The sequence below is a fragment of the Lepidochelys kempii genome, chromosome 1, assembly GCF_965140265.1.
Source record: "Lepidochelys kempii isolate rLepKem1 chromosome 1, rLepKem1.hap2, whole genome shotgun sequence".
Classification (NCBI taxonomy): Eukaryota; Metazoa; Chordata; order Testudines; family Cheloniidae; genus Lepidochelys; species Lepidochelys kempii.
The window spans coordinates 284,465,255-284,484,353 of record NC_133256.1 but is presented as its reverse complement, the minus strand read 5'-3'; the positions used below and the strand labels follow the sequence as shown (position 1 = coordinate 284,484,353).

At 41.2% G+C, this 19,099-nt stretch overlaps 1 protein-coding gene across 3 annotated transcripts in view; it reads left to right on the top strand.

Annotated features, from left to right (window-relative positions):
• The window catches only part of LGR5 (leucine rich repeat containing G protein-coupled receptor 5), a 127,079-nt gene that overhangs the window by 50,371 nt on the left and 57,609 nt on the right, over window positions 1–19,099 (top strand). For all 3 annotated transcript variants that reach the window (XM_073327779.1, XM_073327781.1, XM_073327778.1), the window contains exon 2: window positions 5,936–6,007. In XM_073327779.1, the coding sequence (XP_073183880.1) occupies window positions 5,936–6,007 (72 nt within the window). The remainder of the gene's footprint in view (window positions 1–5,935; window positions 6,008–19,099) is intronic.

The following is a 19,099-nucleotide window of genomic DNA, read 5'->3' as shown; positions in this document are numbered from 1 at the left end:
TTATAGGCTCAAATACCCAAACTTGCACCCCAATTTTGGTTTCTAGTGCTAGCCTTCTGAAAATTTAGCCCTTGATATTCAGAAGGATTTCCTACAGAAAATGTTACTCAATGCCTATAGGGACTCCTAGCAATTCAGATGTGTTTGGAAGTAATTTAATTACTACACTGGTAGCAGACTGGCACAGGGTATGATTAAGAAAGATATCACTGCAACGAGTACTGTTGCCTCTGCAATTATTCATGCAAATCTTTGTATTTTCTGCAAAGACATTGTTTGTTCCCTGACATGTCACTATTCCTAGACAACTCCTGGATAACTGGTTTGAGAATTCAGACTGATGGGCTGCTGCTGTTTTTGTTCCTCACTCTCTCTCAAATTAGCTCTTGCCATTTGAGGTACTCCAGCCTAATTTAGTGGTGCATTAATTTAAAAATGTTTCTGTCCGATGTTGTTCACATTATGGGCCAAATACTGCCTTCAGCATTTATTCTCATGGCAGAATTCCCACGGATGTCAGAGCGAGTTGCACATGTATTTTAATGGTAATACAGGGCATTATGTTTCCCTATTGTAAAAAATATGTTAAAAGGATTGTGGGATTCTAATAATTGTAAGTTTAACTATATTTTGTATGTTTTCTTTATCGTTGTAGCAAGCAAGAGCCTGTCAAATTTGAACATAAATGCTTGTGGCTTTAGTTATTTTGTTTCAAGTGTATGAATTTGAAAATGTATAGATTTTGGGCCAGATCCATAGCTTTGTTGAAGTCAGTTGAGGATTTGGTCCTTTAATTTGAAGTTCTGTTTCATCACGACATTGAAAATACTATTTTACAAGCACCCACCATTCTCTCTTCTCTTCAAGCAAGAGCCAGACCTGCCCTGTTGCTGACAAGCTAGCATGGCGATCGAGCGGGGAGGGGGGGGCCCAGGGGGGGGCCAGGGGACCCAGAAAATGCACACTTTGAAAAAAGAACCCTGCTGGTATAGACTACTATTGTCTCATAAGACAATCCAAAGCACTCTTTACTACTTTTCTCAATAGGAGCAATGCATAGGACCACTGTTCACCAGCTAGCTCTTAGTGCTGATAACGGCATTCATGCTCCCTATCTCAACCAATAGACATGTTCCTTGTCCTGAAATCTATGCCCTCTGGGAACATGATCCGAACCCTGGCAGGTTAACTGGGAGCCTCCTTTATTGGTCCCTTTGGGCACTATCAAGAATTTGTGTTTGGCTGCCCAAACTCTACGAGTTTCCTGAATTGCTGGTATGACCTTCTGTGGCTGCCTACGTTAACTCGACAGGCCCAGTTGTGGAACTGATACTCACATAAGTAGTCCCGTCGACTTCACTGGGATTTCTCTCAGGCATAAGTGCTCACCAGTAAGAGTAAGGGTTGTGCAGTCTTGCCGAATCACTACACACAGTGGCAGGAATTAGCCCAAATGGCAGACAGGCTAATTGGACTTTATAGAGGACATTTTTAGTGTGTAGAGGCTCTGGTGCATGCACAAAATGTGCTCCCCACAGCCTCCATGTATGGAGGTGCTTGTCTGGCTAGCTGGAGGAAAAGGGTTGTTTTTTCCTTTAAGGACCACCCCTTACAACAGGGGGATGAGGGGGAAGTGTAAAGGGATGGATAGGACAGGCAGGAAACAGCTGGGCCCCAATTTAGGGGAGGATCACTGCCCTTCCTGCTGACTAGAAGAGTGAGGGAGCATTTATACCCCATGCAACCCGAGAGAATCCCTCTTTTTACCAGGATTGGGTTGGCAACACCCACCCACCCATGAATTTGCAAAAGGACTAGTTTCAGAATAGCAGCCATGTTAGTCTGTATTCGCAAAAAGAAAAGGAGTACTTGTGGCACCTTAGAGACTAACCAATTTATTTGAGCATAAGCTTTCGTGAGCTACAGCTCACTTCATCGGATGCATACTGTCCACAGTATGCATCCGATGAAGTGAGCTGTAGCTCACGAAAGCTTATGCTCAAATAAATTGGTTAGTCTCTAAGGTGCCACAAGTACTCCTTTTCTTTTTGCAAAAGGATTAGGTTACCTCATGACCAACTTGGGCATTATGGTAGTTGCCCTTTTTTCCTGGAGACTGGGAAGGAATTTTTCCATAATAGCTGGGTTGGGCAGGGTGGATTTTTTTCACAGTAGGTCTGGGACCCAGTGGGGTGGGCAGGGGGGTTAGGTTATAATATCTCAACTTAGTATGTGAAACTTGTGGTGGATGTCCAGTGTGGGTACTCGGTATGGAAGGGATATGGTTATCCGATAAAATGAATTAGAAAAGGGTTTGAAGAAAAGCATCCTGTAAGGAAGTTGAATAAGAGGAGGGTTTTTTATTTTTATTTTATTTTTTAATTTTTTAAGCCTTTTAAAAGGAGCTAAGAAAGGGGGTCTTGGGACTCCTACATCTGGAGCAGTGGGGAGAGGAGCCCCCTTTCGCCTCATACAAGGGCAGGACAGTAGGGATTGCAGGAATGGGATGGCAGGGACCAGACTGGAGATTGTATGGAAATGATTAAGGAAATGATGATGACCTGCATGGTACAATTTGTTACCAGATGCTCCCAGATATTTTAAGTGAATAAAGTTGTGGCCTAATTAAACCATATCCATTGCCACTCTTTCTGTCTGACTTCCAGCATGGCTGGACAAGTGATATAAGTGGCCCAAAGGAGTAACCTGCTTCTAAATACAACTGCCTGTGCAAATGGGTAATTGCATATGGCAGTAGAGGCCCAAACTTAGGTGTGCACCAGGGCTTCCATTCTATTGAAAAATGGATCACGTAAGGCTTTATTGGGCAAATATGTAAGTAATGAGCTTCCATGAGGTATGCATTTCTGTTGTTCTCTTAACTATGGGTAAACATATTTCATTGATAATATTTTGTGGTCCTGTTGCAGATAAATATCTTTTTGTTTTGTGTTCTGTTGTAAAAACAAAGAAGCCAAGAAAAGGCAGAAGAGGCAGTGTGGTGTGTATATACATACACACACACACACACAGAGAGAGAAAATGTTTATTTAACTAGTAGTTTTAAAGAAATTTCTAAAAGTTTGTGTATATTGGGAGTGACTGGTACAGTTCTGGTGCATGTCCACAGCAGGAGCAAGGAATGAAAGCTGTTTGCCCATATTCTGACCATCTCTAAGATGTTGCAGACAAGCCAGTCTGTAGGGTGCTTGTGACAGGTATCAGTTGCGCCCTAGGAGTTAAGATAGGTGAGGTCATCGGGGTTATACGTGTATCATCCCTGCTGTGCAGATTAATCCTGCTATTAAGAGGAATCAGTTAGTCAAGAGAGCTAGGTTTGGTCTGTGTTGGCCAGAGCTCACATTAAAGCTGTTTTTGTAGTATACCCAATATACGCACCTGTTTCAGGATGCATTACTCCTGTTTTCAGGTGTCCTTAGCATTTGGCCTTTAAAATATAAAATATGAGCAAGTATATTGTGACAGACCCAGACCAGTGGGGTACATGAATCTGGTAGAAGGCAAATATACTGGATGAAGTTTTCTGTTCCCTGAGTGACCAGAGCAGGGGCTGCGCTAAAGCAATCAGGAACCTGCTAGAACCAATTGAGACAGACAAGCTAATTAAGACACCTGGAGCCAATTAAGAACTTACTAGAATCAATTATGGCAGGCAGACTAATCAGGACGCCTGGTTTCAAAAGGACCTCCCATCAGTTAGTGGAGGGTGTGCAAGGAGCAGGGAGTGAGAAGGCGTGCTGCTGGAGGACTGAGGATTACAAGCATGATCAGGCCTCAGGAGGAAGATCCTGCGGTGAGGATAAAGAAGGTGCTGGGGGGAGGCCAGGGGGAAGTAGCCCAGGGAGTTGGAGTTGTAGCTGTCATGCAGCTGATACAGAAGATGTAGACAGCTGCTATCTACAGGGCCCTGGGCTGGAACCCGGTGTAGAGGGCGTGCCCGGGTTCCCCCCTCATTCCCTCAACTCCTGGTTGGACACAGGAGGAGTTGACCTGGTCTGTGAGGAACACCAGAAGGGAAGGTCTAATTTGGAAAGGGATCTGGCCTGTCCCCGACCCACTTGGAGGGACAACAGAGACTGTAGAAATCGTTCTCCATTTCCTCCATGCTGGCCGGTGATGAGGTTAGCTGAGTGAACGGCAGGTTTGAGCCTCTAGCAGAAGCGGCCAAACTGAGGGCTGCTGTGAACCTCTGAGTGAGCAAATGCTCCAAAAAATCGCAGGACCCACCAAGGCAGAGGAGGAACTTTATCACAATATTTATTTACAAAATCCCATTAAGACCTATGTAGAAAATGCATGCACCAACTGATTTTGCTTAACATAATGCTTTGTACCTTCTTATTCGTTAATCTATAATTCACTTGACTGATGGGATTTCAGCATCTATATTTTTGTTCCTTTGCCAAAATAAATCTTTTATTCCTTTGCCAAAATGAAAGGGTAGTCCCCTACCAATGGCATGAAAGAATTAGTTGATGAAATATTACAGTAAAAATGTGAATTAATAACTTCACTGCTCCCTGATTGATCACTTTGATTTTAAAGTGAAGGTACAGAGGCCTACTTCTATGAGCGATTTGATAATGGTTGTGAAATACTAACACGGTTCCCTGTTATTTTAGATTCTGTACTCCAACTGTTTTTTTCAATCGTACATTTTCAGGGAAACATCAGTACAGTAGAAGATCAAATATACTGAATTTAAAAGATTGATGGCTGAAAACATTTATTCTATACTGTGAAACAGGGTGTGATTAATGTGAATTTTAAATGTTCACATACATAAATTCAGATCATTTGCTTATCTCATGATCTCCCAGATGATGGAAAAGTAAAGTCAGTCATTGAAAAATAATATAAAATAACTAGATACTATTAGGGGCACTTTTAAATAACTTATTAAAAATGGGAGGTTAATAGGTAGCGTAAATACTTACATCTAATATACAGGTCTGAAATATGTTTTGATTTTAACCATGCTGTTCCTATTTTAGGATGTTATCATATCTTGTCTACATTATTTTATTATGCAATCTCTTTTTCTACATTTACTTTTGTGGTAAGCCAACTCTGATGATACTGTAGAAGTATGGGAAAGACTGATAAAAACTATACAAAGAAAAACAGAATAAAATTTAATTACATGGAACTTAGCCTAAAACAGAAATTGATTGAGTTCTGACCAGAGCTTAGAAGGCTAGTGGTTTCCTGTGCCAGGAACTACTGTGGAACCCCACCAGGAAGTGTGCTACATAGCAGGATCACATTACACCCTTGTTTTATGGTTCATTTCATTTATTTAATGCAATCTGAGAACCTGTAAAAGGAGCATGTTAAAAAGAGGAATGTATTTTTACTCCATTTCTTTTAATCAAAATATTTATTTTTACAAGATACCTAAAGTAACTTAGGACAAAATCAATAGCATTGTACATCAGGTTATACTATAAAAGCAGTATATTCCATATTCATGAAATGTCAATAAAAATGCAAATTTCTTATTTTTGTACAGCTTAGTTTTTCTACTTTTAGTAACCCAAGAATATGCTACAGTCTTAAAACAACAAACGTATTTCCTTTCCTTTTATTTCTCCAAATAAATGGTAATATGGTATAGTGGTTTATTAAAATAACTTCAACTAAAAAGATTGTTTAGCACACCAGCATATTTATAGAGCATGATAAAACACTCCTGAATCTTTGGAAAGTGGATGTGCTACAGCATATATTTTGTTTGACAAAGCTGTCTTCTTAAGAAAGAAAAATGTTTAAAATGCTAACTAGATAATGATTCATCAGTCATGGCAGAGGAACTAATTTTTGTTAATGTACTACTTAAAAATGTGTGGAATGAGCAGCTGGATACCACACTTGTAGCATGCCATACTAAGGCTCTGTCTGTTTTCCCCTACAGTGATCTCAGTATGAACAACATCACTAAGCTGCCCTCGAACCCCCTGCACAATCTCCGCTTCCTGGAAGAGCTGTAAGTATCATTGTATCCTTGAGGGGCATAGTCAGCACCAGACACATTCCTGTGTTTGTCTCTCATACGTACTGTGGGAACCAGATAAAACAGTGCAGGAAAGCTGTCAGCTCTGACACTTTGGGCACATGCGGAAACACTTAGTTGAAAAAACCAATTGCTTGTGATTCTGGAAATGCACTTGTAAAAGAGTTACCATGAGGCTACAACTTCTCTAAGCAGAGACAGAGCCAAACAAATTAAAAATTTTAAACAAGGGCTGTGTAAAAGAGCTGGATAGCTTTTTGGAAATAGTTAAGCAGCAGGATATTAAAAGTTTGAATACTGGCTCATGTTTATTAAAATAGCAAGTAAAGCTATAATCAAAACCTGCTGCCTGGTTCTGCCTATGTCAAGGACAATTGAGTCCACATTTCATAGCATCAAGGCTTCTTGTCCTAATCACTTTTAATTACTGTTTCCTTACTCTTAAATTTAGCATCCCTCAAGGCTGACTGTAAAACACCAAATCCTACAAAGATCTTAGAGCTATGCCAGCCAGTACTGCAAAAGAAAAAACAATGTACAATGCAAAAACTAGCTAATGAAACACAGCTTCAAAAGAGGACTGGGATTGGAAGTGATGGTGACTAACCATAAGTGAAAGGCACTCTGTGTGCAGGAGACCTGGATGTGGCAGTGTCCTTAGTTATTATGATCTAGGTTTAAAAGTCATCTTCAAGCTCTCACTCCATAGTGTGATGGAGAATCAATGGCTAATGACCCATATACCTCGTAGGAAGAGGCTGACACTTGCAGTTACAGAAACTCTCTAAAAAGTTGATTAAAAGAACTATTTAGGCATCGGCCCCTGATGAATCATAGAAATGTAGGCGTTGAAGGGACTTTGATAGGCCATCTAGTCCAATCCCCTGCACTGAGGCAAGACTACGCATATTACGTCTTAAAAACCTCCAATGATAGAGATTCCACAACTTGTCTAGGTAATTTGTTCCAGTGCTTAACTACCCTGACGTCTTCCTTTATTAGCCCCTAAAGCCAGGGCCCCATCTTTTTCTGATTTTTAACTGCTAGTACACCACAAAATCCACATGGGAAGTTATGATGGTACCTCCACACAAAAAATTCATTTTAAAGGTAAAGGAAATGTACAGTAGTAACCCTGTTTTCAGACTCCATTAAGCTATACTATTACTTCAGAACTTTAGTGTCCTCACTAATGGCCAGTTATATGTTGCCACCTCATCCTTCAGACTGGCATTTCAAACAGCAAAACAATGTGCACGTTAATAGTCAATGGAATTGCCCTCTGAAAGCTCAGAAGAGCAGCTGACGCCTTGTAAATCACTTTGAAAACTATTCCATTTACAGTTTTCTTTTTTTCCTCCTCTGTCTTTCTTGTTTTATTACTACGAACATTTGCATGGAAACAAAGTATATCTTTTAAGCTTCATCTGCTCCTTCTACTTATTGCCCAACTGTGATACTATAATGTGGCCACTACAAAGTATTATGATATCAAATACATATAAAGTGGGTTGTGCCACCAAAGCTCTGTTTCTAGATTTTGTGTTTTAGTTACTTCTAAACTTCCAACTTCCTCTAAACGGTCATAACCCTCCTAACGGAATCATAGAATATCAGGGTTGGAAGGTCATCTACTCTAACCCCCTTCTCAAAGCAGGACCAATCCCCAATTTTTGCCCCAAATGGCCCCCTCAAGGATTGAACTCACAACCCTGGGTTTAGCAGGCCAATGCTCAAACCACTGACCTATCCCTCCCCCTTTCCAAACTCTTTCCTTTTTTCCAGACACCTCAGAAATAAATGTTTTATTTTTCCCTGTAAACACAGAAGCTGATTCTCTCGATGAAGTAGGTTAGGGTGTTCACTGGCTTATACCATCACAGACCAAGGAATATGGCTCCAGTGGAAAAGTTCCCATTCTCTTTATTATTATTTTTTTCCTTTGGGACCCTTTCTTTTTCCCATGTTGATACATTCTCTCTTTCTAGCAATTGCTGTTGTAATTGCTACCTATCCCAGTGTTAGGTAGGAGGGACATATGAGGCCTGGTTGTTACCCTTTTCTCTGAGGCCAAGCATGCTGCCTCTGAGATATCCCTAGTTTTCATTAGCATTGGGACATCAAAATTCTCAAGGATCCTTTGCAAAACTAGTCTCCTGCATGAGTCTTACAGTAACATGTTATAAAAATAAATAACATCTTGTAATATATCTGGTTAAGAAGACAATTCAGCATGAAGGGTTATTGTATCAAAGAAGTTAGACATGTAAATGGCATATTAGCTCATCTAGTTTAGATCCTTACTAATACAGGATTATTCCCACTCCAGGCTGAATTTCAATGCTCTGAACACTGGGGCTTCCATTACTCTTTGGGAGATTATTCTGCAATATTAGTGCATTTCATTCACTGACAGAAGACTTTTCCAACATTTTCCTTCTTAATTTCTTACCATTACCCTTTGTCCCAAACTAAATAATTCTACTGCCTCCTCACTGCTAACACTGTTCAGCTATTTATACTATTATCATTTTCTGATTCTCTTAGCCAAGCTATAAAAAGTTAAATATTTATATTCAAATATATCCCAATAACGGCCCCACACTCTCTTTGAAACCCTACAATTGTGGCACTGAGGTCATCAAATGTATTTACTTATTATTTGTTTGGCACTGAAAACGTTCATACTGGATACCTCATTATGAGCCTGATTCAAAAAGCTCATTGAAGTCAGTAGGTGTCTTTCCATTGGCTTCAGCAGGCTTTGGATTAGATACTATGTAGAGGAAGTCACTATGCTCAAAGTGTTCTTTTCAACACTTTCAACTGTTCAGTAAATTAAGTACAAGAGTCCTTTTAGACAAACCTGTAAACAGAGCTAAGAATGTTTACAGAGCCCTGCTGCCCATCACATAGGAAGTGACGCAGAAAGTAGAAGAATCTGCTACTGTAGACCTTATAGCATTAAAAAGAAGCAGTTCTTATCTGCAGCTTGGGATAGCAAATGAGATCTTTTATTTAAGTGTCAGTATGCATCTCTGCAAGGGACATTGGCTGGGTAGGAAAGTTACAGTGTGTTGGGATTGCAGTAATCTGCATAAGAGAAGGGACACAGAAGGAGAAAAAATATGGAGCCTGTCGTGTATTGGCAGGAAGCAGAAAAAGAGATGAGAATGTAGGAAAAGTATCAGTAGCATTTTGTAGGTGTCAGAGGGGTAGGTGTGTGCGTGCGCACCTGTGTGTTTGACAGGGGATGCAGCAGAGGAGGAGCCTGCTGTGTGCTGTTGGATAAGAGGAGGGAAAGGAGATGCAACATGCTAAGGTTGTGGCAGGGAGGGTGTATGTGTCGCGTACCCAACATATCACTCTGCAATGTTTCTTGTTCTGAGAAATCCTGCGTCACACATCACCACCCAAAATATGTTGAGATTTTGTTCAATAAGGAAATTAAACCAACTATATTAGAACCAAAACAAAGACCTATGATTGAATGTACATTCTATTATTAGTTATTCATCTTGTGCCTCAGGGCTGGATCCTGACTCTCCACTAAAGCAGAGCTTAGGCCCTGTCTGCACTACAGAGGAAATTTGATCTAAGTTACGCAATTTGAGTTACGTGAATAGCACAACTCAAATCAACATGGTTCCCGCAGGGTCCACACTACGTGATGCCAACAGGAGACGCTCTGCCATCAACTCCCCCTACTCTTCTTGCGCCAGAGGAGTACAGGAGTCACCAGGAGAGTGTTCTGCCATTGATTTAGCAGGCCTTCACTAGACTGGCTAAATAGACCGCCGGTGCATTGATCGCCGCTCATCGATCCCCCAGTAAGTGTAGACAAGCCCTTAGAAACTCCGCAGGAGCAGATCTTCTCTCAGTGTAGCCATGAGGGACATAATTGGTTCTTTTATTAACCTAAAGTTTTGATTAACTAAAGCGTGAAAATTTGAGATTAATCTGTGTTCTGGAGGGGAAATGTGCCCCAAAATGTTTGTAAGCATTGTCTTTCTCTAATTGTTTCGGGCCTAATTTTTTGCTTAAATGTCTGAGGGGGAGCTGTCACTAAAGTACGTTTGCCCCATTGGTTTCGTCAGCTGCCTTATTATCAGAGGGCTATTCTCCACTGATTTACACCATTTGCAACCTAAGTATGTGCAAGATTCTGATGTCCAATACACCAGTGTAAATTCAGAATAACACTGTGGCTTTACACCTATAGAACTGAGGCTACATCTACACTATGGCCTGGGGGAGGGTGATTCCCTGCTTGTGTAGACGAGACTCATGGTAACTCGAATCAATGAGAACTAGTGTGAGTACAAATAGTAGCGTAGCCACAGTAGCACAGGCAGCAGCCACACAGCTTAGCCATACCAAGCACAAACCCATCCAAATTGCCTGGGTATGTACTCGGCACAGCTAAGCTGTACCATTGCTGCTCGTGCTACTGGTACTATGCTACTATTTATATTTGCACGCACTCTTATCAAGTTACCACAAGTATGTGTATGCAAACTGGGAATCACACCTCAAACCTGTAGCATAGACGTAGCCTGAGGCCCACTTACTGATCTCAGTGGGGTTGCGCAGGATGTAAACTGAGGTAAAATTTGTTCCAGAATGTCTCTTAGTATTAATGTAGCAATACATTACCTTAAGATGTAAGAAAGGTCTGAATGTTATATCTGTTGCTAGGCTAAAAATGAAATTTTTTGGTGCATCATTACCTAGGCTGGTGTCTTAAAAGGATAAGATGGACAACTGTATGTAAATATTGACATGGTGAGCAAAACTTCAAAATACTGCCTGAAACTGTTTTATTTACTGAATGAATGTCTCTATAAAGACTAAGGAAGAAAGCCTGTAGTGATGCCAGAACTAGTTAGAACACTGTTGAATGAGACATATCTAGTTTCCTTTCATATACTGAAAAAATTGTTCTTCCTAAACAAAGTAGGCTGCAGACAGGCAAAGGTCCAAGTGATTTTTAGTACACTGCTATTATTCAGCAACTTAAGGCAGGTGCTTTTAGCAAAACAGGCTAAGGGGTGGGGGATACAAACCCCAAGGGATGTTCTATTACTTTTTTTTTTCCAAAATGATTTCAGAGTAAGACAGTTTCAAATGACATCCATTTGCAAAATAACAATACAAAGGCACCTTAAATTTAATTCTAACCTGCATGCAGGTGCAAAGCAATTTATTGAAGCCTGTATTACTTTAAAAAAAAAAACTTGAAGAGGCTTACCATCATCTCAGAAGTTTTTCAGGCTGCCCACTGTATTATCACAGTTATTGAAGAATTTAGTGTGTGACTTCTGTGTGCTTTGAGACATTTTGTCTTCATGATATTCAAAATGTACAATGAAAAGCATAAGATTTCAGGCACAAATGCCTTTAAAAATATATTTTATTATTGTAATGAAATACAAAATTACACAAATTCAAAACAAAATCAGGAACGTATGTGGACCCTGATTCTCATTTACTTTAAGGCCCCTGCACACTGCTGGAGTAGTACAAAGGGACCTTTGTGTTAAAGAAAATTACACCCTAAATTATCAGGACATGACCAATCACCACTTGTTCATCTTGTTTATTGTTCCCCTTTCCTCTCTTCTCTCATTCTATTTGTTTTGTCTTTTGGGGGAGAGATCTTCAAAGGTGTAAATGGGAGTTAGATGCCCAATTCCCATTGACTTTGAGTGGGAGTTGCGCACCTAACTGACACTTATACCTTTGAAAATCTGGATTAGAAACTCTTTGGGGCAGGGACAGACATGCTTAATTTTCATAAATTCATAGATTCCATGACGAGAAGAGACTACTGTGATCGTCTAGTCTGACCTCCTGCATAGCACAGGCCATAGAACTTCCCCAAGATAATTCCAAGAGCGGATCTTTTAGAAAAATATCCAGTCTTGACTTTAAAATTGTCAATGATGGAGAACCCACCATGACCCTTAGTAAATTGTTCCAGTGTTTAATTACTCACCATTAAAAATGTACGCTTTATTTCCAGTCTGAATTTGTATAGCTTCAACTTTCAGCCATTGGATTGTGTTATAACCTTCTCTGGTAGATTGAAAAGCCCATTATTAAATATTTGTTCTCCATGTAGGTACTTATAGACTGCAATCAAGTCACCCCTTAACCTTCTCTTTGTTAAACTAAATAGACTGAGTTCCTTGAATCTATCATTATGAGGCAAGTTTCCTAACTCTTTAATCATTCTTATGGCTCTCCAGAGAACTCTCTCCAATTTATTAACATCCTTCTCAGAAGAAAAAAAACTTACTGGCAGATCCAGGAACAGAACCCAGGTCTCCTAACTACCAGCGTAGGGCCTGCTGTACCACACCATGCTGCTTCCCTCCCTTGCTATTAGAGCACCAAGCCCATTGTGGGCACTACTGAGAATTACTTGTATTTAAGTAACTGGAAAGCATGATTGTCCAGCTATACTGAAAGAAGGACACTTGATGTGGATTTAATCAGGGCACAACTTTATTATTAGATGTCTGGGACTACCCGGCAGATAAAAGTGTACAGTGCAGGTAACCCCATGTTTATTCTGTAATTACCCAGGAGGCTTTTATCCGCTCCCCCGCTTTTTCAATCCAGGTTCCTGCAGCAAATCCATTGCCAGGACTTTAGCATCCACCGTCCGTTGTAGGAGGGGTAAAGTGGGCTATAAGAAAGGGGGGTTGGCTCCCTGCTGTTCCAACCATAGGAGCCCCAAACCCCACACCATTCCATTCCTTTAATCAGCACCTCCTTTTTAAGTCCTTTACCAGACCACTTATCTGGTCACCAGATGCCTTCCCTATGGAGGCATCTGCCCCACACTTCCCAAGTAAGTTGTGACATATAACCTACCACACCTTTTGTGCTCACTGTAATAGGTGTTCCCTAACACCCACTGTGGGGAAGGTGGAGGGAAAAAACACTCCACTGAAGCCAATATGGTGGTGAGGGAAAAAATTCCTTCCTAGCCACTCTAAAACGGAGTGACTAGCACAATGCCCACAGCAGGTTCAAATCCCACCTGCTAATCACACCTCAAGGGGAGAGAGAGTGGATGCCACCTTGCCTGCTGCGTGGAGAATGGGGTTTCCAAAGCCAGAGCTTTCACCTTTAAGCCTTCTGTCCTTAATTCCAAGAGGCTGAGTCAGTGCTGCAAAGCTGACCAACACCATCTTTTTGCAGCAGTTTCTGACCTTGTCCTCCTCCCCCCCTGGCATAAAGCACTACTGCCTTCCTCCGGCAAGCCTGGACAACAGCTCCTCTGCTTTCAATGCAGGGCAGTCATTGTCCAGCTATACCAAAAGAAGGACTTTATTATTAGATGTCTGGGACTACCCGGCAGATAAAAGTACAGTACAGGTAACCCCTGTTTATTTTTCATTTACTTCAGTGAGCTTTGGACAAGCCCCTAAATGCCAAATACCTTTCCCACAATATGAAAATGTGAAGACTTAAAAACACTTAAGGCATGTGTGTTTTTAAAAAAACAAACAAAGAAAACTGCAATCAATATGCCAAGCAAAAAGAGGAAAAAATGAACAAATACAGTCTACAGGTCTCTAACCATATAGTTCTGGTTGTGATCTACCATATGTGTCAGTTTTACAGCTTTTACAACACTGATTTCAATGGACTTACTCCTGCTTTACAGCAGCATAAGTAATTTCTATCAGCCTGTATGTTTCTCAGTAATTTTCATTGAAAATAACTTATTGTCTCTCATATACAATTGTAACACTGCATGTATGATCACATGTTCTACTCCTTGTAGTCTGGGAATTTGATTTCACTTTTAATAACCCTACATAGAAAGATGTGAACAATTTAGAATATACTGTTGGGTTTAATTTGTAATGTTTATTGATGAGACATATCTGCCACCAGGCAGGCAAACAGCCAATGACACATCGTAAACTCCATAAGACAGACTTTGTTGACAACGTAGGGCAATGTCTCCACAACCTTGTTTTAATACAGACAAAGAGGCACTAAAAGTCCTTGCCCAGGAGAGCACAACAGTCATTTTTAAATTAACCATACTTCAATAAAAGTAGTAGAGAGGTATTGGCTCAAATAATAATGTGGACTATTTGGCAGAAATTGAGGTAGATTTTCTTTTTTTGTAGTTTTTATGCATACATTGAATCTGACTCACTAGAAATGAATGTGCTAGTCATTATTCATAATGAACTATAAGATGAAGATTCACATCAAGCAATCGAAGTATAATTATGAAAGTTACAAAAGCAAATATTAACTCCAATTCAAATCATCTATCAAGCTGGCCTAATGATTCTAGAACTAACCTACTATTGTTGTAATTTTCCACTGTCATGGACATTTCACGAGCTTGATGCCACTTTAAACTGGGACATGGCAAAATTAGCTGATGTAAGATGGATATGCAGTTACATGCCACCATCCGTATCCTCTCCTGCACCCTATGTCCAACTCCTCTCCCATGGCTTCCAGTTCTAAGCAATATTGCTCCTCCTCATATCAGACAAGAGGTTGCCACTGACAAGTTATTGGAGAAAGTACGTGCCAACCCAAGCCTGCCACTGCACAATGACCTTTTTAAACCACCAGCTGCACTTTTGCCATCACATCGCCCATTATGGTCTCATCTGTCACGCCAGGATGTTAGGGCCGAAACATTCTGAGAGGAATGGATGTCTGCTGTGATCCCCAACCAGTCCCTTGTCGCCGACCCCACAATCTGCCTTCCCGGTTTTAACCTGGCCTGTCACCAGTGGTCACTGTTGAACAGGTTCCAGACTGGGCAAGGTCTCTGCACAGCAAACCAGTATCGCTGGGGCCTTCATGACTCCCTTTGTGCAACTGTGGCGCAACACAGATGATGACGCATATTGTCGAGAAATGCCGGCTGACTAGGTTCAACGGTGGCCTAGAAGAACTGCATCATGCCACTGAAGATGCACACACTAAATAAATATTTGTGTCACTATGACACCACGAAAATTTAACAATAAAAAAGAAATTCTTCCATATAGACATGCCAGATTGGCACCCTCCAGAACTGCCCCTTTGGCTATTCTATTGACAACGACAAGGCGGGGAACAAAAAGAGAAACAATGGAGCGAGTGCCTGACTAAAACAGAATGGCTCATACTGTTCCAGGAGTAGTCTACACTGACAAGCCACTGTTGTTGGAATGGTTTCAGAGTAACAGCCGTGTTAGTCTGTATTCGCAAAAAGAAAAGAAGTAGTTGTGGCACCTTAGAGACTAACCAATTTATTTGAGCATAAGCTTTCGTGAGCTACAGCTCACTTCATCAGATGCATACTGTGGAAACTGCAGAAGACATTATATACACAGAGACCATGAAACAATACTTCCTCCCACCCCACTCTCCTGCTGGTAATAGCTTATCTAAAGTGATCATCAAGTTGGGCCATTTCCAGCACAAATCCAGGTTTTCTCACACACACCCCTCCAAAAACCACACACACAAACTCACTCTCCTGCTGGTAATAGCTTATCCAAAGTGACCACTCTCCTTACAATGTGTATGAAAATCAAGGTGGGCCATTTCCAGCACAAATCCACCTTGATTATCATGCACATTGTAGGGAGAGTGGTCACTTTGGATAAGCTATTACCAGCAGGAGAGTGAGAACCTGGATTTGTGCTGGAAATGGCCCACCTTGATTTTCTGGCAGGGGTCACAGATTCATAGATACCAAGGTCACAAGGGACCATTATGATCATCTAGTCCGACCTCCTGCACAACGCAGGCCACAGAATCACCCACCCACTCCTGCGAAAAAGCTCTCACCTATGTCTGAGCTACTGAAGTCCTCAAATTGTGGTTTAAAGACTTCAAGGAGCAGAGAATCCTCCAGCACGTGACCCGTGCCCCATGCTACAGAGGAAGGTGAAAAACCTCCAGGGCCTCTTCCAATCTGCCCTAGAGGAAAATTCCTTCCCGACCCCAAATATGGTGATCAGCTAAACCCTGAGCATATGGGCAAGATTCACCAGCCAGATACCCAGGAAAGAATTCTCTGTAGTAACTCAGATCCCACCCCATCTAACATCCCATCACAGGCCACTGGGCCTATTTACCATAAATATTTAAAGATCAATTAATTGCCAAAATCATGTTATCCCATCATACCATCTCCTCCATAAACGTATCGAGTTTAATCTTAAAGCCAGATAGGTCTTTTGCCCCCCACTGCTTCCTTTGTCTAATTTCAAGTCTAAACTTCCCAATGACCAGTTTGTATCCATTTGTTCTTGTGTCCACATTGGTATTGAGCTTAAATAATTCCTCTCCCTCCCCGGTATTTATCCCTCTGATGTATTTATAGAGAGCAAACATATCTCCCCTCAACCTTCTTTTGATTAGGCTAAACAAGCCAAGCTCCTTGAGTCTCCTTTCATAAGACAAGTTTTCCATTCCTCGGATCATCCTAGTAGCCCTTCTCTGTACCTGTTCCAGTTTGAATTCATCCTTCTTAAACATGGGAGACCAGAACTGCACACCATATTCCAGGTGAGGTCTCACCAGTGCCTTGTATAATGGTACTAAAACCTCCTTATCTCTACTGGACATACCTCGTCTGATGCATCCCAAGACCGCATTAGCTTTTTTCACGGCTATATCACATTGTCGGCTCATAGTCATCCTATGATCAACCAATACTCCAAGGTCCTTCTCCTCCTCCGTTACTTCTAATTGATGCGTCCCCAGCTTATAACTAAAATTCTTGTTATTAATCCCTAAATGCATGACCTTACACTTCTCACTACTAAATTTCATCCTATTACTATTACTCCAGTTTACAAGGTCATCCAAATCTTCCTGTATGATTTCCCGGTCCTTCTCTAAATTTGCAATACCTCCCAGCTTTGTATCATCTGCAAACTTTATTAGCACACTCCCACTTTTTGTGCCGAGGTCAGTAATAAAAAGATTAAATAAGATTGGTCCCAAAACTGATCCCTGAGGAACTCCACTGGTAACCTCCCTCCAGCCTGACAGTTCACCTTTCAGTAGGACCCGCTGTAGTCTCCCTGTTAACCAATTCCTTATCCATCTTTCAATTTTCATATTGATCCCCATCTTTTCCAATTTAACTAACAATTCCCCATGTGGCACGGTATCAAATGCCTTACTGAAATCTAGGTAAATTAGATCCACTGCGTTTCCTTTGTCTAAAAAATCTGTTACTTTCTCAAAGAAGGAACTCAAGTTGATTTCGCACTATCTACCTTTTGTAAAACCATGTTGTATTTTGTTCCAATTACCACTGACCTCAATGTCCTTAACTACTTTCTCCTTCAAAATTTTTTACAAGACCTTGCATGCTACAGATATCAAACTAACAGGCCTGTAGTTGCATGGATCACTTTTTTTTCCTTTCTTAAAAATAGGAACTGTGTTAGCAATTCTCTAATCATACAGTACAACCCCTGAGTTTACAGATTCATTAAAAATTCTTGCTAATGGGCTTGCAATTTCATGTGCCAATTCCTTTAATATTCTTGGATGAATATTATCTAGGCCCCCCGATTTAGTCCCATTAAGCTGTTTGAGTTTCGCTTCTACCTCAGATATGGTAATATCTACCTCCATATCCTCATTCCCATTTGTCTTGCTACCATTATTTCTAAGATCCTCCCTTTAGCTTATTCAGGACTGAGGCAAAGTATTTGTTTAGAAATTGGGCCATGCCTAGATTATCCTTGACCTCCACTCCATCCTCAGTGTTCAGCAGTCCCACTTCTTCTTTCTTTGTTTTCTTATTTATATGGCTGTAGAAGCTTTTACTATTGGTCAGACTTTGGGTATCCGGTTAGTACTAATATCTAGAACATGTGATTTCTTTGACAGCTTCAGTTACCTAGAAATTGTCTCAAAGAAGTGGATTGCAATAGCAACTAAGAGATAGAGGCTATAATTAGCCACAAGGAAGGCTTTTTAGTTGTTGCAACCAACAGAGATCATGACCTCACTGTACTTTAAGAGGTGAGATGCATTGTCTGGCTTTTAGGAAAAGGGGTGTGGCCCCTTTAAGGCCTAGACACCCAGAGAGAAACACTGACCCATCGCTGTACTCTGCCCCGCCCCCTTCCCCGCCCCCCCCCCCCAAGTGACCAGAAGAGAAGGGAGACTATTTAGGCCCATGCAGGTGCAGGAAAAGCGTTGTTCTACCTGATCCAGGTAAAAGAACACCCACCCTGCCCCCCATGGACATAGTTAAATACCGAGTTATGACATGCTCTGCTGTCGGCATTATGCTAATTTCTACTTTCTCAGGGGACTAGAAAGCAATTTTTCCCCCCACCACCAGAATGGCCAAAAGGGGGGGGGGTGGGAGTTGCCTTCCCCACAGCAGGTTGTGGCTTAGTTAACACAAATATGAAAGCAGAGTTAGGCTATGAGGTTGCACCTCATTATGTGATCATGAGTTGGGTTTCTAGTGTAGGTACCCTGTAAGGAAGGGATACGGAGATCAGATGAAATGTATTGTATTGCAACCATCTCAATAGAGCATGAGCTGGCCCAGACTGTGGACCTTCAGGAAGCAGTTCAAACCTTTGCAACCAAGAAGGCACGGAAAGCACCACTTTGATTATTCAAACAGATAAAAATGCCAGTGTTTCCTATGCAGACAAGAAAAGTTACATGTGCTGTTCAGACATTTGAAAGTTAAGTGTTACTTAAAATTTTTGAACAAGGCATTTTAAGTTATTAGTTCTCCATTATTGGGGTAGATAGCAGAGCAGTACCATGAGAGGAGTAGAACAGGAAGAAGGCAGAACTGAGACCTTTCAAAGTTTTGGCCCAAGCGAGAGGAATGGGGGCGTCATTTGAGCTCCCCACGTCAGGTGCCAAAATGTTGTGGGCCAGCCCTGGACCCAGTACTGCAGTGTGTTCACAGATCTAACTTCCTTCTATGTCAGTGGGAGTGTATATAGTATGTGGACGGCAGGATTGTTGTCTGATTAGGATGCACAGTGGCAGGTGAATATTTTTTATACTTAAATAGTGCAATTTTCC